Source organism: Protobothrops mucrosquamatus, unplaced genomic scaffold (genome assembly GCF_001527695.2).
Source record: "Protobothrops mucrosquamatus isolate PMUCROS unplaced genomic scaffold, P.Mucros_1.0 scaffold336, whole genome shotgun sequence".
Lineage (NCBI taxonomy): Eukaryota > Metazoa > Chordata > Lepidosauria > Squamata > Viperidae > Protobothrops > Protobothrops mucrosquamatus.
Genome location: NW_015386674.1, coordinates 256,954 through 284,535, shown reverse-complemented (window position 1 = coordinate 284,535; position 27,582 = coordinate 256,954). Strand labels below are relative to the sequence as shown.

The 27,582-nt window shown below is 40.1% G+C and overlaps 2 protein-coding genes across 4 annotated transcripts; one reads left to right on the top strand and one right to left on the bottom strand.

Moving 5' to 3' along the window:
* Positions 1-4,496: 4,496 nt before the first annotated feature.
* PRDX2 (peroxiredoxin 2) lies at positions 4,497-20,156 on the bottom strand. 2 transcript variants are annotated; one of them, XM_015815321.1, is made up of 6 exons: positions 20,092-20,156; positions 15,440-15,545; positions 13,590-13,743; positions 7,879-8,001; positions 7,217-7,347; positions 4,497-4,791 (listed from the first exon to the last, which is right to left on the bottom strand). In XM_015815321.1, exons 2-6 carry the CDS (start codon positions 15,540-15,542, stop codon positions 4,706-4,708), a joined length of 597 nt encoding a protein of 198 aa, XP_015670807.1. In that variant the 5' UTR covers positions 15,543-15,545; positions 20,092-20,156; the 3' UTR covers positions 4,497-4,705. The 2 variants fall into 2 exon arrangements, with proteins under 2 accessions (XP_015670807.1, XP_015670805.1); XM_015815319.1 differs by lacking the exons at positions 4,497-4,791; positions 7,217-7,347; positions 7,879-8,001 and adding exons at positions 9,208-9,504; positions 11,959-12,089; positions 12,620-12,742.
* A 1,159-nt stretch (positions 20,157-21,315) lies between these two features.
* RNASEH2A (ribonuclease H2 subunit A) lies at positions 21,316-25,731 on the top strand. 2 transcript variants are annotated; one of them, XM_015815317.1, is made up of 8 exons: positions 21,316-21,482; positions 21,983-22,054; positions 22,233-22,359; positions 23,135-23,222; positions 23,314-23,451; positions 23,725-23,812; positions 24,562-24,685; positions 25,302-25,731. In XM_015815317.1, the coding sequence occupies exons 1-8, from the start codon at positions 21,356-21,358 to the stop codon at positions 25,438-25,440; spliced, it is 903 nt and encodes a 300-aa protein (XP_015670803.1). In that variant the 5' UTR covers positions 21,316-21,355; the 3' UTR covers positions 25,441-25,731. The 2 variants fall into 2 exon arrangements, with proteins under 2 accessions (XP_015670803.1, XP_015670804.1); XM_015815318.1 differs by lacking the exon at positions 21,983-22,054.
* The last annotated feature ends 1,851 nt before the right edge of the window (positions 25,732-27,582 follow it).

Sequence of the window (27,582 nt, the reverse complement as noted above, 5' to 3'; positions counted from 1 at the left end):
AAGTTGTTCCAGTTTCTTTTCACCCAACCATGGTACCCCTGTCCCTGTGGACCGCTGCACCTAACCGTGACATCTGCCAGGCTGCTTCCTAACACACCCGCCTCTTCTCACTTAACAACTCTATGATCCTGGGCTTGCAAAAGCAAGCGGGATTACAAGATTGCTGTCACTAAGTAATGCGATCATGTGATGCACCGTTTAGTGACAGAAGCTCAAGTCCCAATTCTTCATTCATCACATTTTTATACCACCTGACTCACCTAAGTTACCTTTTTAAAGTAAGTGAATGTGTTAGGAATGGTTTCTCTTTTGCTTGGGGGTGGGTAGGGAGGGATATACGAGCAGAGTCAAGTTACGCATTTTCTCATCAATAAGATTGGAGGAATCTTCTGGCTCAAAGATTGGAGATTTGCCCATATAGGTAGTTCTTGTTTAGTGACAATTGGGACTTGCAATTTGGTCATTAAGTCAGTGTTCCTCAGTTTGACTTACTTCAGCTTTCCTTTGCTTTACACACCTGTGAAGGTTGTAAATGCAAGGATTGGTTGCAAAGTCTCTTTTTAATCAAGATCATAACTGTGAAGTGTCGCTAAATGAAGCAAGTCACTAAATGAGGAATATCTGCAGTCATAGACATCAAAGAATTTTTAAAAGCATCAGTTTCCCCTTGTTCTCATTGTTTTTGACAGTGAGTAAACTATGACTAAACTGAGTTGGCATACATGAGACAGGATTTGTTGGTTTGAAAAACTTTTCCAAACTGTTCACAATAAAAGACACTGTAAGTTAACTCTTTCTCTGCATATATTTGCATACACACAGAGAAAAAGGCATGGTGATATAATAGGATGGAAAGCAGCAGTTTTATACTTAGTTCTGTTTTAGATGGTTCTCTGCTGACTGAATTAAAGCAGACTTGGGAAACCAACATAATAAACACTATGTGTTTATTATGTTGTTCTCCCAAGTCTGCTATAAGACATTGCATGTGTGTCTTATAGTCATTTTGATTAAAGAGGAAAAATCAACTTGAAACTCAGAGTAACCAGGATTAAAACTAGAAAGAATAATCAAACGCTTTCCAGCCTCCAAGGGTAAAACAGCTGCAATGATTCTCAGTGGGAAAAAAGTCAATAGTACTGTGTGAGTTCCAATTCAAGCAACAGATGGAGGGAAAAGACCTTTCTTGCTCAAAACCAGCAGCAGTATACAGTATTTCCAGAAGCTTTTCTCAGTTCTAAAGAAAACCAGGTAAATTATACTGAATCCCTTGCACCAAAAGAAGCCTTCCTTCTTGTCCTCCTAAAGAAATACTGGCTGTTACAGTCCAATAGTGCTCTAGGTCAGTGGTGGCGAACCTATGGCATGCGTGCCAGAGGCGGCATTCAGAGCCCTCTCTGTGGGCACATGCGCCATTGCCCCAGCCCCACCTCCCCCCGCGGCCCCATCAGCAGCAGCCAAGCAGCACACCAGCAGCGCAGCCAAGGACACGGCAGCCAGGCAGTGGGAAAGACTCTGCCCTCGCGCTCCATCGCATGCAGTTGATGCTGCAGGGCGCGGGCGGAGGGCGTAGCCACCATGGCGCTGCTGGGCTGCCTGGGCGATGTGCTGCGGCAAGCCATGGAGGCGGTGGGTGGCCCTGTGGGCAGGGCAGAGCACAGAGTGGGGGTGGAACGGGGGCGGAGCGTGGATGGGGTGGGGCGGGGGGCAGGTTTTGGGCACTGGGTCTCTAAAAGGTTCGCCATCACTGCTCTAGGTATTAACAAAGCATATTCTGTGTCCTACTTTGTCACATATTATCTACCTTCACTGTTCCAAGTTTGTGCAGCCAAATCAAAAACTGGAAAGCTTTACTTAATTCATTGCTTTTTGTTTTGAAAAACAAATGAGAAACTCATTCTGTGAAGCAACAGCATCCTCTAGTGGCATAACATGGACAGGAGGAAAAGTTTTCCCTTTCAAGTCTAAATACAATTCTTGGCTATCTAGAAAAATGATAGCCAAGTCTAGTTAGTACTGTAGTTGGCTGGAAAACTTTCAGGGAGTACCAGGGCTGTAGACGAGATTGGAAAGCTTAAAAAGCAAAACCAAAGCAGAAGGCAGCAACGAGAAGTCACTTATACTTTTTTGCCAACAAAATTAACGAAGTGATGAAATTATTAAGCTAGAAGCAACATATTATTATAAAATGCTTCTTAAATGTACTCATGACAATGTCTAGGTTTTAATTAGAATAATTTAATATTAAAGAGGCAGCATCTCATACTGCTTACGCAAAGTCAGTACCTCAGTAATACTAAATATCTATTACATAATATTTGAATTTCAGTAATTTATTTTGAAAGAATATGGAAAGTTTAGTTCTGTTGAATACAGAGCATTATGACTGCATTTCCAGAACTGGTCAAGAGTAGCCAATGTAGTTGTAGTCTCACCCATCAGAATGGTGTATTTTGTTAGTTATGACATGTAAAGTTTATGCAAGTACGTATACCACATTGAGCTGAGTGGCTATTTATAATGTAACATGTTGAGTAGTCCCATTTGTGGCGTTTTTCCCTCCTAAAATATCAAGATTAAGTAAATCAGAAATTAACAAACTATAACCATAGCCAAAACCAGTTATGCTGCTTACATTCTAGAGCAGTGTTTCTCAACCTGGACCGGTTTCTGAGGTGTGGACTTCAACTCCCAGAATTCCCCAGCCAGCAACGCTGGCTGGGGAATTCTGGGAGTTGAAGTCCACACCTCAGAAACCGGTCCAAGTTGAGAATCACTGTGAATCTAGAGGGAGGGGAAAAACTGGGCTTAAGTGAACTTAAGGGCATGGGAGGAGGTCCTCCTCCTTAAGCTAAGGAAGGACTTGTTTATGTACTCAGAGATTGAGTCTAGAAGATTTTTCTAGCTTCTAAAGGCTATGGGACTATATCATAGAAGGAATTGGCTCCAAAAGTGGTAATTTTTGTGAAGTACAAAATTACTCCCTTTTCTTAAGAGACAAAAATCTACTCCCCCCTCCCCAGGTTTGACTGTATGAACTAGGGGGAAGACTGCTTTGGGGGTCACCACAAAAGGGCTGATGGGGTATGTGCTGTCTATCCTTTTTGCTCTAAGCTTCCGTAATAATTAGCAATTTAACCAAACTTCTAGTCTGCAGCAAATTTTCCACAGGTGGTCCTCGACCCATGACCATTTGTTTAATCACCACTTGGAAGTTACCACAGAGCTGGAAAAAAAAGTGATGTATGGTCAGTCCCCATAGTCACATCATCAAAAATTTGGGGTGCTTGGCGGCCGTTGCAGCATCCTAGGGTCACACGATCTCCATTTACTACCTTCCCAGGTGGCTTCCCATAAACAAAGACGATGGGGGAAGCCGGATTTACTTAACCACCATGGCAAAAGAGGGCCAGAAATCAGGCATGACTCACTCAACAACTGCCCTGCTTAGCAGCAGGGGTTCCAGTCCCAGTTGTGGTTATACATCTAGGGCAGGGGTAGGCAACCTTGGCTGGCTCAGGAATTCTGGGAGTTGAAATCCACAAGTCATAAAAGAGCCAAGGTTGCCTATCCCTACCTGTATATCTTGAATCAGGGTGTCTTTGCAGAACTAAGGGATCTACCGAGTCCTATTTTGATTACATTACACATTTTTCGTAGGAAAATGAATGTGACATTTATGAAAAGAATCTAAATCATTATAGCTAGGAATGGTGAAATTAAACAATTGAACACAAAGAATACTAAGAGTAAGAATAAAAAAAAATATTAAGCCCTAAATGATTTACTAAGCAAAGTCGTTAATATTATATACTTCCAGGTAGCAGTCCAGCAAGCTTTAAAACTACACAGTGTCTTAAATAGAGGACTGCAGAAGGCAGATGCCTATAGTTACCAGTAATCAATTTGAACCTATTCAATTTACAATTGTTTGCAGTTCTTTTAAGTTCTTCCCTATTCGCAGAAGGGGGGTAATTTTTTTTCCCTACTCTCATGGTCTTCAAAAGTTCCTTAAGTCCCCAGGAATGGATTTTCTAGTGGATCAGTCACTATCCTATTTTATATAAATAAAATGTTCCAGGATAGCAGGTGCTGGGAATATGTGTATTTTCTAGAATGGAATAAACAAGATTTCCATCTCAACAGATTTTGATCTACTTTCTTATCCAATAGATGGGACTGATTTGTGGCTTGTCAGCTAATAGCTATGTCTTCCCTCGATTTAGCACTTTAAAAATCCTGTGCCTGTTACATTGACAGTTTATCAAAAGGCACGATAGCAAAGACAGACAAAAATGCACGCTGTTCGTTTCCAAATCAGACGTATTTGTCTGCTTCTGCTCCAGGGAATTCTACAGAGGTATTGGGGAATTTTCACTTTCTACATACAACCCTAACCTCTCACATAACATGAAATGCTAATTCAGCATTATAATCTTGGAACTGTTTTCTTATTTTAAAAATAAGTTCAACAATACAGACATTAGAAGGTACCCATCAGCTTCCTTTAATGATCATTTTACTGAGGAATGAAGATGCCCAACTGACATTTGCATTTAATCTAGTTCTATGGGCAAATACTTATACAGCAGCAAACTTTTACAGACAAGCTATCTCCCAAATCTCTTTCTTGTGGAGAATTTACTGGAAATCCCTTTACATTAAACCAGATTACTTCAGTAATAGAGCATACAAAAGGAGAAATCTATTGTTGCTTGGCAAAGAAAAGCTTGCTGTCTTTCACAGTGGGCTTGATGGTGTCACCGCCAGGTTGCCAGCCAGCTGGGCACACTGCAGCAAGAACAGACAAATATATTGGAATAAAGATTTTTCAAGACAACAAAGGGATCAAATCTAAGCAAGGCTACCTCTTTATTTCTGTTAGCAAGAGATAAATCCAGTTAGTTGAATTAACAACAGAAAGGCGCCCAAGCTAGTTCATAACATGGGTGTATATGTGCATGCAGACTATTTTGAATGTCTACAAAAGACAACATTCCCCAAAACTCAGCATTTGCTGCTGGAATATATGTTTGCATGAAACAGTGATGTTGAGCCTTATTTTATCTCTCATCCATCCAAAAAAGTAAAAATGGTTACTTCTGGGCTTTTTTTTTTTTTACCCTCTTGGGGAAGATGGTTTAAGATAGGTATAATGTACACTAGAACACATAATCAGCAAGAGTCATAAAAGATTTTGGAAATTAGCAATTTGCAATGACAGAAATGGCAGAATAAACTAGGTTGACCTCATGCTATCTGGGAATTGTTTGCACTTTGGGCAAACAAAAAAAATCAACCTGTATTCCTGATTCATACAATATTAAGCAAGCTGTGGAGGAAACAGGATTGCCAGGATATCCAAACACAACTTCATAACATTCTAGCCTACCAAAATATTCTAACTCTGATATTTAATGTAACCAGTTAAGACAATTTAGTTAAGCTGTTCTTGCCTCTGCGGGGGAAAGATGTATATGTATACTGTTAGACTCCCTGCACTCCACTTCCAGTTTGGATCTAGGACTTCCTATTCTGGCTTCAGAATATGTCTGTCTGTCTGGGAAAGCAAATGCCTTTTGCTTCTTTACTGGCTTACTTACCAATAGTTATTTGACTAGAAATTGCTCCTTTTATGAAATGTTTTGGACAATGATCTACAGTCTAGATGTATAATCTAAATTAGAGGACACAACAGGGCAACTAGCTATTTCTCTACACGCAAACTGGTTCTGCAAGTTGAGATTGTTACATCAGATCAAAGTAATTTCATGTTCATTCTTGAAACTGTCTCCAAGACAAGGCATGAGAAATGGAAAGATACCAAGTTATGCTCCAGTTTGCTCTAGGCAAAAATGATTAAGAGTATTGCTAACTGTATCTCAGAAATTCTACATATATTAAAAAGCTCTACTGAAGAGGTTCACTATTTGGCATGGGTATAAAACATTAATTACTTTTTGAAACAGTGTCAGCAACTATCTGTCTACCTCAGGGGTGTCAAACTCAATGTCACTGAGGGCCGCATCAGCATTGCGGTTGCCCTCAGGGGGCTGGGTGGGTGTGGCCAGAGTGGGTGCAGCCTACTGGGTGGGCGTGGATGGAGTGGGTGTGGCCTACTGGGTGGGCATGGTCAGTTCTACATCATTTGCATCAAGAGTGCCTATGGCAGCCTGGGCAGGAGTGGGACAGATCTGAGGGTCTCTGGCAGAAGGGGGTGGGACCGGGACAAGTGCCAAGATGGCCACCACAAAATTGTACACTGGCTCCTGGCTGGCCTGGGCAGGGCAGGGCCAAGGCAGCAGGGGCCGTTCCCTCACTGTTTCCAGGATGGCTTCGCGGGCCACATGAAACCACTTCACAGGCGGCATCTGGCCTTGTGTTTGACATGTCTGGTCTACCTGGTTACTTAAAGGACCGTCTCCCCCTGATTCAGTAGGAGAGGCACGTTCTTGGTATTATCAGCTAAGGAGTGTCAGCTGGTGGGACCCAGAAAGAGAGTCTTTTCTGCAGTGGTGCCTTACTCTTTGGAACACTGTTCCCTCTGAGATTAGATTAGCTCTACCCTTGCTGACCTTCCACAAAGCCTTAAAAACTTGATTTAGTGCCTGTGCCCAATGTCCTGGGTGTGTGACAAAGCTCATCTCCTTGCTACATTAGTGATTTTTTTTATGATACTTGGATGCTATGTCATAGATTTTTTTGCAGTATGTATTTTACTTAATTTATTTTCAGCCATCTAGAGTTGCCTATGTGAGGTGGATGCTACATAAATGTAATAAATAAATCATTCCACCCATCCACACATAAATATATAAAAATGGCTGAAGTCTTCATCAAAATCTATGGGAGAATACTGAGATTTGGTAATTTTGCAAAATGTATGCAGCAGCTGGGAAGACTCCTGATCTCTGCTTTACTAAAAGACAACTTCTCATTGTAGCTTTCCCATAACATGGCTGTTGACCATGCTGACTAAAGGATAATAAAAACTGAAGACTAATTCACCTGCAGGAGCTTAGACTGGGGAAGAAAGCTGTATTTAAGGTAAAGCCAAATTTATCTTTCTGCTAAATTGTTTGAAAACTACTACACAATCCTCACTGTCTCACTCAGACCTATCATTGCACCCTAAAGAGAAACTAGGCACAATGAACCAATCTTTTCCAGAGCACTACTGCTTTGTTTTTCTATGTCCATTTCATCTATCACTCACCTTCACCATGCTGATCTGTGAATTGGAAGGCTTGAACCAGGCGCAGTGTCTCATCCACAGAACGTCCCACGGGTAGGTCATTCACTGTGATCTGTCGCAGGATGCCTTTATCATCTATTATGAACAGACCTCTGAGGGAGAAAAGGTACAATATTAATTACAAGCATTATCGTCTTTTTAAAAGTTACAGGCCACTGGAACCTATTAGAACCTTATACTTATCTTTGGTTACCTTTATCAATAAAACATAGGGCCAGGATCAAACATGGACTGTGGTATTTTGAATTTTTGTATATGCAGCCTTCTCAATTTAAATAGTGAAGCTAGAAGAAAAGTTGGGGCAAGGTCAGAGAGATCCAGTAAACTCTATGAACCCAGGCATTCATTTATCTTGTAAAGCCTCCAGGTTCGCGTTTGCTAAGAACTGGATTACTATAGGTTTCCTATATTTACCTGACTAACATATTGTTGTTTGAGCAATATGGATTAGTTAGACATAGCTAATAAACATAGTATATATTAGTCCTATGACATTAGGGCCGGTCACTCTACTTACATCACTAGGGACATATGCTAACTGGGACTATATCAACTAAGCTACCAAGGTGTCCATCAGCTACACCACAGGTTTTTCCAAAATCATGTAGAACTAATTTCCATACCTGTATGCAATGCCATCATCTTCCTTGAGCACACCATAGTCCTTACAAATGTTGTGGTTGATGTCTGCCACAAGTGGGATATTTGTCGAACCCAAGCCACCATCCTTTCTTCCTGTATTTGTCCTATAGGAAAAAAATAATAATATCCACAATGCTACTGTTTTAATGACCTGACACTCATTACATTGAAACGTTGGTTAATGATCTCTGGAGGGCCCGGGACAGAGGTTACTCCTCTGTCCTTGTTCTTTTGGACCTCTCAGCGGCTTTTGATACTGTAGACCACGGTATCATGCTGCGGCGTCTCGGTGGGTTAGGAGTGGGAGGCACCGTTATGCGGTGGTTCTCCTCCTTCCTCACCGACCGTACGCAGTCTGTATTGGCAGGGGGNCCTATCCCTACCTGTATATCTTGAATCAGGGTGTCTTTGCAGAACTAAGGGATCTACCGAGTCCTATTTTGATTACATTACACATTTTTCGTAGGAAAATGAATGTGACATTTATGAAAAGAATCTAAATCATTATAGCTAGGAATGGTGAAATTAAACAATTGAACACAAAGAATACTAAGAGTAAGAATAAAAAAAATATTAAGCCCTAAATGATTTACTAAGCAAAGTCGTTAATATTATATACTTCCAGGTAGCAGTCCAGCAAGCTTTAAAACTACACAGTGTCTTAAATAGAGGACTGCAGAAGGCAGATGCCTATAGTTACCAGTAATCAATTTGAACCTATTCAATTTACAATTGTTTGCAGTTCTTTTAAGTTCTTCCCTATTCGCAGAAGGGGGGTAATTTTTTTTCCCTACTCTCATGGTCTTCAAAAGTTCCTTAAGTCCCCAGGAATGGATTTTCTAGTGGATCAGTCACTATCCTATTTTATATAAATAAAATGTTCCAGGATAGCAGGTGCTGGGAATATGTGTATTTTCTAGAATTGGATGACAATGGAATAAACAAGATTTCCATCTCAACAGATTTTGATCTACTTTCTTATCCAATAGATGGACTGATTTGTGTCTTGTCAGCTAATAGCTATGTCTTCCCTCGATTTTAGCACTTTAAAAATCCTGTACCTGTTAAATTGACAGTTTATCAAAAGGCAGGACAGCAAAGACAGACAAAAATGCACGCTGTTCGTTTCCAAATCAGACGTATTTGTCTGCTTCTGCTCCAGGGAATTCTACAGAGGTATTGGGGAATTTTCACTTTCTACATACAACCCAACCTCTCACATAACATGAAATGCTAATTCAGCATTATAATCTTGGAACTGTTTTCTTATTTTAAAAATAAGTTCAACAATACAGACATTAGAAGGTACCCATCAGGCTTCCTTTAATGATCATTTTACTGAGGAATGAAGATGCCCAACTGACATTTGCATTTAATCTAGTTCTATGGGCAAATACTTATACAGCAGCAAACTTTTACAGACAAGCTATCTCCCAAATCTCTTTCTTGTGGAGAATTTACTGGAAATCCCTTTACATTAAACCAGATTACTTCAGTAATAGAGCATACAAAAGGAGAAATCTATTGTTGCTTGGCAAAGAAAAGCTTGCTGTCTTTCACAGTGGGCTTGATGGTGTCACCGCCAGGTTGCCAGCCAGCTGGGCACACTGCAGCAAGAACAGACAAATATATTGGAATAAAGATTTTTCAAGACAACAAAGGAATCAAATCTAAGCAAGGCTACCTCTTTATTTCTGTTAGCAAGAGATAAATCCAGTTAGTTGAATTAACAACAGAAAGGCACCCAAGCTAATTCATAACATGGGTGTATATGTGCATGCAGACTATTTTGAATGTCTACAAAAGACAACATTCCCCAAAACTCAGCATTTGCTGCTGGAATATATGTTTGCATGAAACAGTGATGTTGAGCCTTATTTTATCTCTCATCCATCCCAAAAAGTAAAAAATGGTTACTTCTGGGGCTTTTTTTTTTTTTACCCTCTTGGGGAAGATGGTTTAAGATAGGTATAATGTACACTAGAACACATAATCAGCAAAGGTCATAAAAGATTTTGGAAATTAGCAATTTGCAATGACAGAAATGGCAGAATAAACTAGGTTGACCTCATGCTACCTGGGAATTGTTTGCACTTTGGGCAAACAAAAAAAATCAACCTGTATTCCTGATTCATACAATATTAAGCAAGCTGTGGAGGAAACAGGATTGCCAGGATATCCAAACACAACTTCATAACATTCTAGCCTACCAAAATATTCTAACTCTGATATTTAATGTAACCAGTTAAGACAATTTAGTTAAGCTGTTCTTGCCTCTGCGGGGGAAAGATGTATATGTATACTGTTAGACTCCCTGCACTCCACTTCCAGTTTGGATCTAGGACTTCCTATTCTGGCTTCAGAATATGTCTGTCTGTCTGGGAAAGCAAATGCCTTTTGCTTCTTCTTTACTGGCTTACTTACCAATAGTTATTTGACTAGAAATTGCTCCTTTTATGAAATGTTTTGGACAATGATCTACAGTCTAGATGTATAATCTAAATTAGAGGACACAACAGGGCAACTAGCTATTTCTCTACACGCAAGCTGGTTCTGCAAGTTGAGATTGTTACATCAGATCAAAGTAATTTCATGTTCATTCTTGAAACTGTCTCCAAGACAAGGCATGAGAAATGGAAAGATACCAAGTTATGCTCCAGTTTGCTCTAGGCAAAAATGATTAAGAGTATTGCTAACTGTATCTCAGAAATTCTACATATATTAAAAAGCTCTACTGAAGAGGTTCACTATTTGGCATGGGTATAAAACATTAATTACTTTTTGAAACAGTGTCAGCAACTATCTGTCTACCTCAGGGGTGTCAAACTCAATGTCACTGAGGGCCGCATCAGCATTGCGGTTGCCCTCAGGGGGCTGGGTGGGTGTGGCCAGAGTGGGTGCAGCCTACTGGGTGGGTGTGGATGGAGTGGGTGTGGCCTACTGGGTGGGCATGGTCAGTTCTACATCATTTGCATCAAGAGTGCCTATGGGGGCCTGGGCAGGAGTGGGACAGATCTGAGGGTCTCTGGCAGAAGGGGGTGGGACCGGGACAAGTGCCAAGATGGCCACCACAAAATTGTACACTGGCTCCTGGTTGGCCTGGGCAGGGCCAAGGCAGCAGGGGCCGTTCCCTCACTGTTTCCAGGATGGCTTCGCGGGCCACATGAAACCACTTCACAGGCGGCATCTGGCCTTGTGTTTGACATGTCTGGTCTACCTGGTTACTTAAAGGACCGTCTCCCCCTGATTCAGTAGGAGAGGCATGTTCTTGGTATTATCAGCTAAGGAGTGTCAGCTGGTGGGACCCAGAAAGAGAGTCTTTTCTGCAGTGGTGCCTTACTCTTTGGAACACTGTTCCCTCTGAGATTAGATTAGCTCTACCCTTGCTGACCTTCCACAAAGCCTTAAAAACTTGATTTAGTGCCTGTGCCCGGTGTCCTGGGTGTGTGACAAAGCTCGTCTCCTTGCTACATTAGTGATTTTTTTTTATGATACTTGGATGCTATGTCATTGATTTTTTTGCAGTATGTATTTTACTTAATTTATTTTCAGCCATCTAGAGCCGCCTATGTGAGGTGGATGTTACATAAATCTAATAAATAAAATCATTCCACCCATCCACACATAAATATATAAAAATGGCTGAAGTCTTCATCAAAATCTATGGGAGAACACTGAACAAAATTACCACATTTTGGTAATTTTGCAAAATGTATGCAGCAGCTGGGAAGACTCCTGATCTCTGCTTTACTAAAAGACAACTTCTCATTGTAGCTTTCCCATAACATGGCTGTTGACCATGCTGACTAAGGGATAATAAAAACTGAAGACTAATTCACCTGCAGGAGCTTAGACTGGGGAAGAAAGCTGTATTTAAGGTAAAGCCAAATTTATCTTTCTGCTAAATTGTTTGAAAACTACTACACAATCCTCACTGTCTCACTCAGACCTATCATTGCACCCTAAAGAGAAACTAGGCACAATGAACCAATCTTAAGTTGATCATCTTTTCCAGAGCACTACTGCTTTATTTTTCTATGTCCATTTCATCTATCACTCACCTTCACCATGCTGATCTGTGAATTGGAAGGCTTGAACCAGGCGCAGTGTCTCATCCACAGAACGTCCCACGGGTAGGTCATTCACTGTGATCTGTCGCAGGATGCCTTTATCATCTATTATGAACAGACCTCTGAGGGAGAAAAGGTACAATATTAATTACAAGCATTATCGTCTTTTTAAAAGTTACAGGCCACTGGAACCTATTAGAACCTTATACTTATCTTTGGTTACCTTTATCAATAAAACATTGGGCCAGGATCAAACATGAACTGTGGTATTTTGAATTTTTGTATATGCAGCCTTCTCAATTTAAATAGTTAAGCTAGAAGAAAAGTGGGGCAAGGTCAGAGAGATCCAGTAAACTCTATGAACCCAGGCATTCATTTATCCTGTAAAGCCTCCAGGTTCGCGTTTGCTAAGAACTGGATTACTATAGGTTTCCTATATTTACCTGACTAACATATTGTTGTTTGAGCAATATGGATTAGTTAGACATAGCTAATAAACATAGTATATATTAGTCCTATGACATTAGGGCCGGTCACTCTACTTACATCACTAGGGACATATGCTAACTGGGACTATATCAACTAAGCTACCAAGATGTCCATCAGCTACACCACAGGTTTTTCCAAAATCATGTAGAACTAATTTCCATACCTGTATGCAATGCCATCATCTTCCTTGAGCACACCATAGTCCTTACAAATGTTGTGGTTGATGTCTGCCACAAGTGGGATATTTGTTGAACCCAAGCCACCATCTTTTCTTCCTGTATTTGTCCTACAGGAAAATAATAATATCCACAATGCTACTGTTTTAATGACCTGACACTCATTACATTGAAACCATCTATATTTTAGAAATTATTAAATTAACCAGCAACTTTAAACATAGAAAATATTTCCCTTTTTAGTCCTAAAGACAAAACTTTGGGAAAGCAACTATGTCTGAAAAACGGGTAGACCATTTTTCTCCTCACTAAAAAAATTAGATTTTCCAGAGAGATATTTCATTTATAATTCACTTTGCAGGCCCAAAGAAGTGCATACAGTTCTCTGCACCCATTTCAAGTGTCCAGTATTAATTGTACGACCAGCTAATGTCAGCTAGTGAGCCAACTGATAAACCCCAATGAACAACCAGGTTTTGCTAGATAAAATTGGTGGAGACCTCCACACCCATCTGTCAGTTAACATCTGCCTAAGTGCTTCTCAGCACTATAACTACAAGCAGTTCTTGTGACTGGCATATCAGTTGTACCTTCTGCCTGACTATGACTGGAATATTTCCAGTTCCTAGAGCAGGGGTAGGCAACCTTGGCTCTTTTATGACTCGTGGACTTGAACTCCCAGAATTCCTGAGCCAGCATGGCTGGCTCAGGAATTCTGGGAGTTCAAGTCCACGAGTCATAAAAGAGCCAAGGTTGCCTACCCCTGTCCTAGGGCAATGAAGCCTGACAAAAAAATCTTCATATATCAGCAAGATCCAGGCCAGAGTACACTTCTTAGAAAGCACAATTATTCCTTACTGTCAGTGTCCTATTATTAGCCAGCTTTTAATATGCACCTCTAGCACTAGTTTTCCAGCACAACAACTTTTATGAATAATTATATACTAGGAGTCTCACCAAGCCAAATGGGTAAACTGAGAGTCGACAGAAGCAGCAATAACCTCACAATTAATCTTGCGAAACTCCTCAACTCGATCGCTGAAAGCTATGATCTCAGTGGGACAGACAAAAGTAAAATCCAGTGGGTAGAAGAACAGAACCACATATTTGCCTATATGGAAGAAATGGACATCAGTAAAACAAGCACAATCAAGAGTCCCAAAACCTTTGCACTCCCATAGTCTTTTGGACAGTATCCCTATTCAGGTTTATAAATGGAGCAAGACTCGAAGTCACTAGAACACCTATAAGGCGATTGCATCTTACTCCGGTCAAATCAGGACCCTTCTTCCAGTTACAAAGCAAACACGTCATTTATCTATGCATATATATTTTTATTTATATCCTACCATTATTTTTATAAATAACTCAAGGCAGTGAACCCACATAATACTCCTTTCTCCAATTTTTTTTCACCCTGTGATTTGGACTGAGAGCGACTGGCCCAAAGTCACCCAACCAGTTTTTATTAATGCAATGGCCATGTAGACTGAATATGTTCCTGTACTTCATTCATAGTCACAGCACCATTGATTTGAATACAGAATTATGAACTGTCAGCTACCTCTTCTTTGGCCTTTGGGGGGGAAGGGTGTTGCCTTCAAGTCAGTTTTCGACTCCTGGCAACTGCCTTAGACAACTCCCTGCAGTTTTCTTGGCAAGGTTTTTCAGAAGAGCTTTGCTTCCTTCCTATGGCTGATAGAGTGGCAGGCACAAGGTTACTCAGCTGGCTTTGGGCCTAAGGCAAGACTGGAACCCACAGTTCCCTAGTTTACAGCCTGATGTTTAACCACTACACCAAATTGGCTGGTCATTAGGTTCACTGATAATATATTACTTATCAAACTAAGTATAATGATATATATCTTAAACTACAAACGTATCCTGGATTGGAGAGTTTTCTTGATGTTTATGCATAAGAGGCTACCCTTGAAGAGCATTTGGAAGCTTTAACTGGAGTGCGGTGGTGTGGGCAGTCTTTGGGGCCCCTAGAAGAATGACCCATGATACACCACCGTTCCGAGAGCTGCACTGGCTGCCCGTTTATTTCTGAGGTAATTCAAGGTATTAGTTATTATCTATAAAGTCCTGCATGGTATGAGTCCAGGTTACTTGAGGAAGCATGTCACTTCTACGGGACAGGCCCACCCCACCCGTGCCAGTAGGGGAGGTATGATGCAGATCCCATCAGTCAAGGAATTCCAGTTGGTGGGGTCCAGGAGAAGAATCTTCTCTGCTGTGGCTCTTGCCCTTTGGAACATCTTGCTCCCTGAGGTGAGATTGGCTCCTGTCCTCCTGACTTTCCACAAGAATCTTAAGACCTGGCTCCGCCAGTTGGCTTGGGGCCCCAATGGGGGAATGTCACACTGGAGGTGGTTGATGGGCTAATAGCAGTTCCCACTCCCCCCCACCACTGTATATTCTGCTCCCTTCCTCCCTATCTTTAGTAATAACTTGTATTTTATTGCAATTTGAATGTGATTTTATACATTTATAAATGTATAAAATGTATAAATAAAATATGATTATACATGACACAGAGTATATATTATTTTAAAATTGTAAGCCACCCAAAGTCGTCTCGCAATGAGATGGATGGCAAACAAATTTAATAAATAAAATAAAATATGAGAGCATACGCATTTGCTCTATAATTACTAAAGATGCCAACATTGCTAAAATGGATTCATAAAACATTCTATATGGAGAATGTATCTTAGCCTTCCCATAAAGTCTAGACAGGCTAGAATACTAAGTAATCCAATGGATGCACAATTAAAAACCTAATAGAAGCAGCAGTGCCTTACCTCTGTAGTCTGATAACTTTATATCCTTGATGTTGCCATCCACTACTGCTGTAGCACGAAAATCTGGAACTGGTTTTCCAATATATGCTTTACCAGAGGCCATTTCCTAAAATATCAGAACAATAATGTATGCCTTAAGTTTGCAAGTACGCCACTTCTCAGGAATGATACTGTTTGATTCAGAAGTATTGTCTAATTGCTTTTTGATGATTTAAAAACAGGCAGTGCTATTTTGGCCTCTAACTCTTTTCCCATTTTCTCACCACAACTTTTAAAGTTCTTACCCAATTAGAGCCTATAAACTCAGAGAAAGAACAAAGTCTACCAATCCAGCCTAATGCTATTCAAAGCCCTAGTCACAGGAACTGGTTCAATATAATGGTATTAATAATGCTTTTAAATCCACAGCAAACCCCGAGGCATGCAAAATGAGGCTATTAGGTGTTCTTATTCTTTTAAGGAACAATGTGCTGTATTTCCTAGCTCAGATGCCTCCTTCAACTTGCTAACTATAGAAAATATGGTGCAAAGCAAAGTATGGTGCAAAGCAAGGCAAGCCATTTATTAAATATTTGTTAGAACATGCTTAAACTGAAAATACTTTCACTGTTACACAGTAATAATAGTTACACAGTAGCTGATTTAAATAATCCCAGTTTCTACCCAAGCTTTCCAATAAAATGAATTACCAATTTTCAAATTAGAATTTATGAAACTCAAATTATGTCCAATATGATCCAAAGATTTCTCACTACTCCTACTATTGCTAATAAAACATTTTCTGCTCTATGTTGTTCTAATCACTTGCCATGATCTCAAAACTAAATCTTCCAATTTAGCCCATAAAAGAAAATAATCCATTATATTTTCATTTCACCAGTGGGTGGCTGATAAATTATTGGTCTAGTGCAGAGGTCCCCAATCTTTGGGGCACCAGGGACCGGTTCTGTGGAGAGAGGTTTTTCTGCGGACCGGAGGGGACATGGTTTTGTGTGCTGCCTGCATCTTGCGGATGGGGCTTTGTTTGTGCAGCCCGGTTGCTGGCATGCTGCAGCCCGGTACTGGTCCACAGACCAGGGGTTGGGAACCCCTGGTTTAATGGTAGTTTTTCATATCATATAAATTAAAACCACCTTCCTCAAATGATAATCTCACTTTAGCTAAGGAAAATCTTGATGGTCCACTTTCCATTTCCTAAATAAATTATCAATATAAATATTTATTAAAACATAGAAATGCCTCTAAGAATATAAAGGAAATAAAGGACTATTTTCATAAGGTTAATTTTGATCCACAGGCTTAAAGGAACTTTAAGCTATTTATTAACATCCATTTCAACCTTTAGTAAAATTGTCAACATATTTCTACATATTTAGAAATACCTGTGGGTTTATACAGCCTCAAATGTGTCACTAGAAATCACAAATCCCATTTCTTTTACATAACTATGCATTGGGATCCAGGGGAGCCAAGCTAGATTTATTCCAATTAGAACCAAAATACTTTAAAAAAATATTCTACAACCTTTATAAAATTAGGCAAAGAAGTAGAATATTGATCCAAAATTCCTAAAATATCACCAGAGTACAAAAATAATTTATATTCACACTCTCCCAATGTAATATCCTTAACATCTAAAAATTGCCTTAGATAGTGGCCAAAAGTTCAAGAATCAAATCAAATAAGGCAGAAAGTGACCAGCTCTCCTGTATAACACACTATAAAGGGAGAGTCTGAGATAATTCAATTTGTTAATTGTGACACAAGGTTACAACTAGTAATCTCAACCCATTGAACAAAATCCCGTGGAAAGACAAATCTAATCATCACTTGCTTTAAAATTTTAACCTGGACTAAACCAAAAGCTTTTTCTTCATCACAGAAACAGACTTTGAGGAGAATATTTGGGGCATATGGATGATATAACTTAAATAGATCTTCAACCTATATAGAAGATAAACCTAAACTGCTTCCAGGAAATCAACTTGCTAAAATACAGACAAAACTGAGTAAGTATTGCTATCTGGCTAACTAGAGACAAATGCAATTTATTTTTTTACAACCTAAACAAAAAGCAGCAGTAGCAGAACAAATAAAATCAGAATGGATTCAAACTTCAAGTATGGGAAATCTTATAATTTGGGTCAGCTTAATATGCATGTGAAGACAATGACCAAAGACAAACGTACTGTATGTCCTTTCCAATCTTCACAACAGTTTACATTTCGTTTTTTTCCAAGATGTATATATCTCCCTTTCTATAATTTGTTGCATGGGAAGGAGAATAGATCATAAATGTACAGTACTATAAAGGAGGTAATTGATATTTTCATTTTACTATTTAACTTTCCTGTTCTTCTCTGCATTAAAACTCTTGTGTCTTTGGAGGGGCTGGGGCAGGTAGTTCCCAAATTGTAGTGGCAAATCAAAGAACTACAGCCCAATTTCATCCTTTTCTTAAGCAGAACAAAAATGTGAAAACTTTATTCTAGGCTTGAGGCATGGTTGTCCCTATATATTTAATAAACCAACAACCTTTCTGCCTCAGATGACATTTCACAAACTGGCTGCTGTTATGGAGTGTGCAGCTGAACTGGCAGGGGAGAGATAAAGTCAGCAGTAGCACCCAACTTCCCAGGAAACAGGCACACATTCCAGAGAACCAAGTTAAGAGGTTGTGCAGTCCTGAACTGGATGGGGGAAGGAGGAAAAGCTTCAGAATAGCCACATCCTAGAATCTATCAACTTTGAAGGTTGTAGTTTAAGTCTTGCAAGGCTACATTAGATGTAAGCATATAAAAAACTGGATTCAATTGGATCTCATCTTTGGGCACCAGTAGTTTGAAAAGACACCTGACAAGTGTCTTTTCAAACCACCACAGTTCTAAATGGTGGCAACCACAAGGGTCTAATGGAGCAGTGCAGTTGATCGATACAGATCATTCATGAAAACGTAAGGGTATAGCTCAAGGGTAGGCAACCTTGGCTCTTTTATGACTCGTGGACTTCAACTCCCAGAATTCCTGAGCCAGCCATGCTGAGGGGAAAGGGAGAGGTTTCCAAGCTGAGCCATGCTGGCTCAGGAATTCTGGGAGTTGAAGTCCACAAGTCATAAAAGAGCCAAGGTTGCCTACCCCGGTATAGCTGGTCCTAGCGCTGCCAACCATCACACTCTTGCCAAGGGCCAAAATCAACTGACTTGGCTCAAAAGGGTAACATTTTGAAGTATTTAGTTTGATCAATAGGTTAAGTAACTGCTTTTTTTTTTTGAAAAATGCTTTGGGAAGTGTGGACCACTTATGCCCCAATGCAGGGACTGATTGCACCTAGTCAATACTGATCGATACATTGCAGTGTCTTCCAACCTTGACCATTTCCAGACCTGCAGTTCTTCAGCAGTTAAGAGTTCTATTACATACTTTTACTTCTTCCCATAGTTTCAGCAACCAATACCTTCCACACAATTATAGCAGCAAAGTCCTCCTTATTAGGGAGATTATGAGTAGTTGGCAGAGAGAAAATGCTCTGAATATCTCTAATTTTGATGCCCCTCCCCAGTTTTGGCAGTGTTCTAATACTTAACAGAATTCCCCAGACTATGGCATTACAGAACTAGAATTCAGCCTTTGCACAATTCTCTTGTAGTTCAAAGAAGTGAAAAAATGCACTAATAGGCATAATGCAAAACACCAGATTGCATAACTTTTGCATTAATTCATGCAGCTGACTAGAAGAAAATGATATTTGGAACAAAATCATTAAGCATCCCAGCCCACCGCCATTACTATACCTTTGGTTCTCTCTACTCCTTTAAACTTAAAAGCTATTCCCCTTAAACCTGAAAAGCTTAGCTGATCAATTTAAAGACTGAAACTGAAAATTGGGAGACGAAGATACCTTATATCATTCTGTACTCTTTTTTTAAAAAAATATGCACACCTCTATTTTTTTAAAAGCAGCCTTTCAGAGAAACTGGGATACAACTTTTATAATCCCTAGCCAGCAAGGTTAGGCATTCTAGAAATTGGATAAACACTATGCAAACTCTGAAGACGGGAAAAGCATAAAACATTCGTTCCATGTCTTTTTAACTATATACAGTATTTGTGTCTTTTTCAGGTTACTAGAAAAACCCTGTCTTAAGTATCATGGTTACTTGTTCTGCCTTGCTTCAAAAAGAAAGCTTCATTTTTTTTCGGGGCTTGGGGCGAGGAAAAAGCTAGAAGAACCCTAGCAATGGGAAGGTAAAGGAGGGATTTATTTATTTTTTTTTAAAAAAGGAAGCAGACAGGCCTTTCTCCATCTTCTCTCCGAACACAAAGAGAACCCTACTTCTCGCCTGCAGACTGCAATTTCATTCGAAAAAAGCCCGCCTACCCGGCAGCTTTGGGGAAAATAGACTATGCGTCGCAGAGCCCTTAATCCAGCATTAGCGTTTCCCCCTTCTCCCAGTATCACGCCTCTTAATATATATATATATATATATAAAGGGATCCTCCGGAATCCTCGTCCACCAGGCTGAAGATGGGGGCGAAGCGCTTCAGGCCCACCCGCCCCGAGCCCAAGCGTCACGGGCTGAAGCATCCAAATCGCCCCCTGCGGCTTCCATAACCCTCAATATAGCATCAAACCCCCCGGTTGCTCTAACCTACCGCAGCCTTCGCGAACAAGCACGAGGAAAAAGGGACCGCTTCCAGGGGAGGAGGTGTGGCACCAGCAGAAGAAACCGCGGCTATTGCGGAGGGTTTTATACCCTACGAGCCGGAAAGGGGGCGGGTCAGGCCGCGTAAAGGCAGGCCACGATAAGAGCTCTGCCTCTCGCGGGTGGTGGGCACACGCGGTCCTCTCTCTCGATCGCATCCGAAAGGAGGATTTTTGGAGCGAGGTGGTCGGCGTGTGATTCTACATGCTTTGCTGGAAACTCCCAGCATTGGTTCGGGTTTTTTTTTCCTGCCCTCCGTTCGGGCCTTTGCTGATAGATTCAGGTTACTTGTGCCTCCTGTCAACGATTGAAGCGCAATCCAAACTGTTAAGAGCAATGCGGTCTTGGTTATGCGAACCAAAGCAGTTCGCGAAGCCGAAAGAACAATCTCTCTTTCCCCCTCCTCCCCCCCCCGTTTGTGTTTATAGTTGTTATGTACTTTTCCCGCTCGCTGTCCCTATATGAAAACCAAGTTTGCCTACAATTTTTTTCCCTGTGCAGCCAGCCATCCAACCGGAAAAATTCTAACATTGATCGCCAGGAGAAAGCTATACTTGGAATCGTTTGTTCTTGAAAAAGACATTGGGCAAGGGTTTTTGTTTGTTTTTGGGTTGCAGAATAAAAGAATAGCCTTACGTGGATGTCATAATGCTTTAAGAAATCCATTGAACGAATAAAGGCGGTTCATTACCTCCCATAGTTGCTCCATGTAAAAGATATTATTTCTTTCTGGTATGGCTGTACACTCAAGAACTTTTAGGGGGTGAGGAGAGCATTTCTTAAAGTTACAATGCATTCCGTGTCCCGATTCCAGGTTTGATCCCACTTGAATTTCTAGCTAATGTGTCCTCACAAGTCGGGCTCAAGATTCCGAAAGGCAAACACTCCGCCAAACGGAACAGATACTTGGGATGGACCAAATTGAACAAAAGAAAGTCTGTTTCATACTTTCATTGAGGATAGGCATAAGCTCTGGAGATAGAGCTGCATTAAAGTACTCCGAAGCTTTACTCAGAGCATACCACCTGGGATTTTTTAATGAACGTCTTGCCGTTCCTTATTCTCATTTGGAGATTCCCACAGCGTTTCGACCAACAATGGAACTGAGTAGCGAATCATCGCGTATCACAAACTACGCTTCCCAGAAGACCTTGCACTCTTTGCACTTCCCTTTCTTATGTCCTCGGCCGGGTGCTTTCAGCGCGCGCGCGAAAATGGATCTCGGCGAATTCGAACGGGACAATTCGGTGAATTGTTTGTTGGCCTCGGTGGTGCCTCCTATTTGTCGGACTGAGCCCTGTAGTTTGGGCATCGATGAGGCAGGCAGGGGACCAGTCTTAGGTATGGATTCAAATATATAAGGGAAAACTGGAATCTTTGGAGTACCGGCCCCGAACCATCGTCCAGGGTGAATCTTGTAGCTCCCTGGATTGTATAGATTTCCAGGTAGTTAAATTTCATCACTGCCTCTTGGTGTGAAGCTAACTTACACATTGCAGTGTCTTCTTGTAGACATAGTACATAATCATTTTGTTCCTAGTTTTTATTTTATGCCAATATGCTTCTGATCCTTAAATCCACTTTAAAATGTTACTTTTACTACGTTCACATTCTTCATTTCCGATGCAATGTAATTAAAGTTTATTATAAGAGAATGCTATGGAGGGCTGCCTATTGTAAGAATAGTTTTGTAGCTTTTAAGTACTGTCAAAGCAGTTTTTCAAGCCATTTCATTTGTATTGCCTAGTTATCTTGCAAGAACATTAATTAATATACTTATTGTAAGCAGTTCATAGTAGTTGAGACTGAGTAGCTTTTTTGGTTTTTGGTTTTTTTTCCAGGTCCCATGGTCTATGGAATCTGTTTCTGTCCTGTGTCTCAGCAGGGAGACCTAGAAACATTGAAAGTAGCAGGTAAAAGGAGTGTCAGGTTGTGATTATACTTCAGTAATATTGCAGCTGTGTCACAGGGCAAAGGCTCTGTAAATAAAAACAAAAATATTCTTTTTATTAGGGGACCAAGGTAGAAGAATAATTTTTATTTCTCCCATGCCACATCACTTGGAAATTATCTTTTCCCACTTGCTTACAGATTCTAAAACTCTGACAGAAGCTCAACGGGAAGAACTCTTTGAGAAAATAGATGCAGCTAAGGGGTTTGTAGGATGGGCCCTACACATCCTCTCCCCCAATTTCATCTCAACTAGCATGCAGAGGCGGTGAGTGTGGTAGACACAAGGCAGTCTCTCTATTAGGTAGATTAAATCTTAGGTTTTAAAAGGTGCCACACCTTTCTCTAAAATTGTTCCTTTGCCTGGCCTACCTCTCATTGGAATTGGAACACATGGGTCCTATGGATCTAATTCTAAAGTGGTGTCACTATATATAACGTACACCTGGAGAGTTGGTTGAATTATTATTAACCATCCAAAATGGTGTGTAAGTTTTAGAAGAGTGCAGTATAATGTTTATGTAATTTTTTTTTTAAAAAAGACACATTATAGATCCATATTTTTAATGTCACTCAAAGTTACAAAAAAGTTTGTTTCGTGGATTGTAGAACACAATGGGCCATCCAATTTCTAATTATTTTTATTTGCCCAGAATGAGGATCATTAATTTGTATTTGTTGTATGAAATTGCAACTGCTGCTGACAGTGGATAAATGGAGCAGTGGCTTTTTGCTCTCTGTTTATATTTCTTTGTATATGTATATTCAACAAAGGCAGTATATATGGAGTCACATCTGATTTTTTTCTTCACAACAACTAACCATTTAAGTAGACTGGATTGAGTAAAAATGGCAGTCCTCATCACCCTGGCAGATGTATCAGCAAGTAGGGATTATATCCTAGGTCCCTCTTATCTTAGTTGGAATCCTTAATGACAAATCATATTATCTAGCTAATCTCAGTTTCTATCCACCTCTTTTCTGATGGTTAATTTCATAGTCAATTGCCCTCAGAAGTCAATGTGATTTCCTTTTCCTTGCAGGACAAAGTACAACTTGAATGCACTGTCCCACGATACAGCCATTGGCCTAATCCAGCATGCACTAGATTCTGGAGTGCAAGTTGCAGAGGTGAACTAGCTTAGTGCCCTGGACTGCCAGGAGTAGCAAGAAATTCTTCCTCCTTCCCCTTAAATCCTTCATGGGTATTTTTTGTTTTCAGGTTTATGTAGATACGGTGGGACCAGCGGAGAAATACCAAGAAAAGCTAAAGCAGCAGTTTCCTGAGCTGGAGGTTACAGTAAAGGCTAAGGCAGACTCTCTTTTCCCTACTGTAAGCGCAGCCAGCATCTGTGCCAAGGTGAATGCGAAATTCCTTTGTCTCCAATTCCATGTATGCTATGTTATCTGGCAAGATGCATTACTTGGCCCAGCAGCTCAATCGAACTTCCATCTATAAATCTAGAATGCCACTGATTATAAGACGCAGTGCATAAGGGGATGGGGTTTCCAATAACCATCAGGCTTTTCTTAGTTTAGGCAATAATTTGTCCGTTATTGAAGAAAGAATGCTAAATTATATGGACTTTTCGTATGGTCAATAAGTCAGTCCCTGTATTCTTACAATCTCTAGGTAGCACGGGATCGGATTGTAAAGAATTGGAAATTCTTGGAAAACCTGGAAGAAACAGAATCGGATTATGGCTCTGGCTATCCCAATGGTAAATTCTAGTTTATTCTTTCAGTTCCATCTCTGTACATTTGGAGCTGTGTAACGTGATAGTGATGATTAGATCAGGTGGGTTTAAAATAAGATTAGACAAGCAGAAAATGTTTGCTTTGTGAAGAGCTTCTAATTCAGGGTGACAGCTGGATGGGCATGCTATTTTTCAGGATATTCCATTCTGTAATACCTTTCTCGTCCTCTAAGGCTCTGCACTTGAAAATGGAGGTGGTATGAACGCCAGTTGTAGGAGCCACCATATATTGTTTTCATGCCTTGGCCTAATAGGGCTTTATGTTCCTATGCAGTAATATTGAAAAGCAAAGACATTATTTTCGGTATTCCTACGAGTCCTCTTTTCTCCCAGTCTTATGTTTGAATCGTTATCATTATAATTAAGTGATTTTTCCCCCCAATGAGATGTCATCATTTATCACTCCATTAGGGTAGATGGTTAAGGTGCCCAAACTTCATGTTGTTCAACTGATGCCATAGGTTGCATCTGATGCAATGAAGCTGAGACTAAATTTCCAACTGCTACGACAGAGGTGAGGTTGTAATGTGAAAGTGGAGCTGTAATATGTTGCAATTATAGAGGAGAGAGAGAAGGGAACACTTATCCTAATGTTTGTTATACACTTTGCCTAATCTCTGCTCCTATATCTGAGCTAATGGACTGAAATATATTGTTTGATAAAAGGGCAGCATTAATATGCGGAGTCTCTCGGCCATCTCTCCTCTCCCCAGATCCCAAGACTAAAGAATGGCTCGCTCAAAACCTGGAACCAATCTTTGGCTTCCCACAGTTTGTACGATTTAGCTGGAGCACAGCTCAGCTCATTCTGGAGAGCAAAGCTGTGCCTGTTCATTGGTAAGTGGATGGAAGAGCTATGAGATGGATTGATGTATAAAGATTATAATGGAGAACTAAGGAAAACTTACATAACGTCCTATACACTCCTACTAATAAATAAATAAGGTGGCAAGCATACTTAATACCCCTCTCTTCTCATATTTTCTCCACAACAACAACCTTGTGAGGTAGTTTGGTTGAGAGAAAGTGACTGGTCCAAAGTCATCCAGTTGGCTTTCATGCCTTAAGGTGGGGCTAAAACTCACAGTCTCCTAGTTTCTAGGCAAGCACCTTAATCACTGCAGCAGAGTGGTGGAGAATAGGAAGTGCATGACATAGTAGTATTGATTGTACACCAAGTAGGGATGAGATGAATATAGATGACTAATGAGAGTAGGTGAAAAAAGTGGGTTTTGAATAGTAGGGATGTAGGGAAGATTAAATAGTAGGAATGTGGATTATATTTGATCTGAATGGGTCAACTTTCTATCTGCAGAATTTATTCCTCAAAATGATTTATCATTTATGAGCAAGGGATTTCTGTCTCTCTTCAAGGTTTAGTTCTGCTTATTCCCTAATGTCTTTTCTCTACTTCATAATATGAATTTCTCCCTATCTTTGCTTCCTTCTTCAGGGATGATACTGAAGATGACCCATCCCAGCAGAGTGCAAAGTCCCTGCTGAGCTACTTTACCCGGAAAGTTTCCCCCGTCAAGCATACACCCCATCGCTTCTTTTATGAACGCAAACTTGAGACAGTGACCAGCCTGTAGTGGATGGCAGGTGGTTTTTGTCTTGTTCAAAATCATCTTACTTTGGCTTGACAGAAAACTTTCCTGATGTAACGTCTACTTTTTAATGGGAAGTCACAAATCGTTTGAGCCATAGCTACAAAACAGTGTGAAACCCAAAGGTTCAACTGAAAGATACAAAATTAAACAGAAAGAATCTGATAAATGTTCTTCCTGGAGGCCCTCCTGCCCTTGTGACTAATTCCTTTTTAATTAATAAATTATCTAAAACTGATAGCGAGACTTTTTGTTTGATGTAAATTAATAGGTACTGATGCCTAATAAAAGCTAATCGAATATAATTGAGATGCATGAATGCCAGGAAAAGCTGCAAGTGAAAGATCACACTTTTTAAAAATGACCTCTCTTGAGCTTCCGGTTTGCCATAGGCACCTTCAGACGCATGGAGGCGAACTCCGTCTTCAGCGTCCAATTTCTATCCCACTGGGGGACCCTGGAAAGGGTCGAAAGTAGCCCTGTAGGGGTGACGAACGAGGAGGGGATCCCTGTTTGATCGCGGTAGGGCAGTAGCCCTCCCGCTTGATCTGGGGCAGCTCTCCAAACTGGCGGGGGAAAGACCGGCCATAGCAATATGGCTCGTCATTAAGCTGCTGACAGCCTATCAAAATTATTACCAAGCACCTTTAAAGCAACGTGGATGAAACTAGGTGAGATATGATCTTCTCTTTAAGACTCTAAATATCTTTCCTGAAAAAGCTGCCCTAAGTATTCTGCCGCACCCTCTATGAAAGCGGCGACTGACTACCCAGGGAAACAAAGCAATTATAAAAACAATTTTAATCTAATTGGATGCATATACTTTTGAAATTTAGGGACTAAAAAGTTTTCCTAATTTTTTTTCTTATTCCTATTTCTACTGGATATGCTGACTTTTATCTAAAAAGAAAAGAAATAAACTTTGAAAAACTATTATAAAAAAGGGGGACTTAAAAGGTTTTAAACAGCATCGGTGACATCTTGTGGCAAAGTTTGGTATTACAACTTGTTGCCTAAAAGAGACTTGGCTTGAAGCCCAGACTACAGATAAAACTCTTTGGACCTTGAATACCACCTGTGAGAAACTCAGCTGTAAAGAGAACTTCTGGGCAGCATAATTGGCTTGCTTGAACTATGAATGTGAACCTTTACTGACTTTCAGAGTTATATGTGGGGAATTACCTTCCTATCTCTTTATTTGAGGAACATTAGTTATTATATGAGATGATGAAATACTTTGGACTATAAAATCTTACTTGACAAACGACTTCTACTATAAAGTCTACCTATAAACACGTGAAATAAGGGTCCCAAACCTAGTTATAAAATTATTTTTAACGTCTGATTTTAAAGTCCTCAACTTAACACATTGTTAAGAGAATATGGATGAAGACCAGGAAAAGATCCTTTCCATGTTGAAAGCAATACATGAAACCATTCTTTCAGTTTCTGACAAAATAAGACCGAACATAAAAGAACAAGATGCCCGCTTAGATACACAAATCTAAATTTTGACTACAACCAAAGAACTAACTGCAGAAGATAACAGAAGAAGTGGAACAATCAAATACTAAGACAGAGGACTCAATTGACCAGCAAATATAGTTAATGGAAAATCCAGAAAAGGGATTGACAACACTGAAAATGGAAAAGACTTTCTATATAAATCAGAAGAAATTTGAGAAAGAACAGATTGAATGGAAGATAAACATATCAGGACAATCATGGGGAATTGGAATAATAGGGAGATGATTGAATAAATACAAATGGGCTAGCCCTTCCAAAAAAATGGTCTAAATGGTCTCCCTTATTTCAAATAATATATATAATAATAGAGGGAGATCTATTTTATTTCCGGTGTCTTGGAAAAAATGCCGATAGCAAACAATGGGCTTGCTTACTGGCCCTGATACATATAAATAAAACTAAAGCTGGGCTACATAATGAAATTAATGAAAATTACTTCTATCTATATAAATAAAAATGTAAATGTTCGTTTGTTCAAAATCTTAAATCTCTGAAAGTTCTTCGATTGCTTTGAAATTTTGACACAACGTTGCATTCGAATACGCGCGTGTTTTTATATGCCTACTATTATATAGATGTCACACCTGTGACAGGTAAAAA

Excerpts from the sequence above, each read along its gene's own strand:
- PRDX2 (XM_015815321.1), bottom strand. The coding sequence starts at position 15,542 with ATGGCCTCTGGTAAAGCATATATTGGAAAACCAGTTCCAGATTTTCGT. Across the intron at positions 8,002-13,589 it reads CAGTTTACCCATTTGGCTTG|GACAAATACAGGAAGAAAGG; the intron begins GTGAGACTCCTA and ends TTTTTCCTATAG. Across the intron at positions 4,792-7,216 it reads CACAGATCAGCATGGTGAAG|TGTGCCCAGCTGGCTGGCAA; the intron begins GTGAGTGATAGA and ends TTCTTGCTGCAG.
- RNASEH2A (XM_015815317.1), top strand. The coding sequence starts at position 21,356 with ATGGATCTCGGCGAATTCGAACGGGACAATTCGGTGAATTGTTTGTTG. Across the intron at positions 21,483-21,982 it reads AGGCAGGGGACCAGTCTTAG|GTCCCATGGTCTATGGAATC; the intron begins GTATGGATTCAA and ends TTTTTTTTCCAG. Across the intron at positions 22,055-22,232 it reads AGAAACATTGAAAGTAGCAG|ATTCTAAAACTCTGACAGAA; the intron begins GTAAAAGGAGTG and ends ACTTGCTTACAG.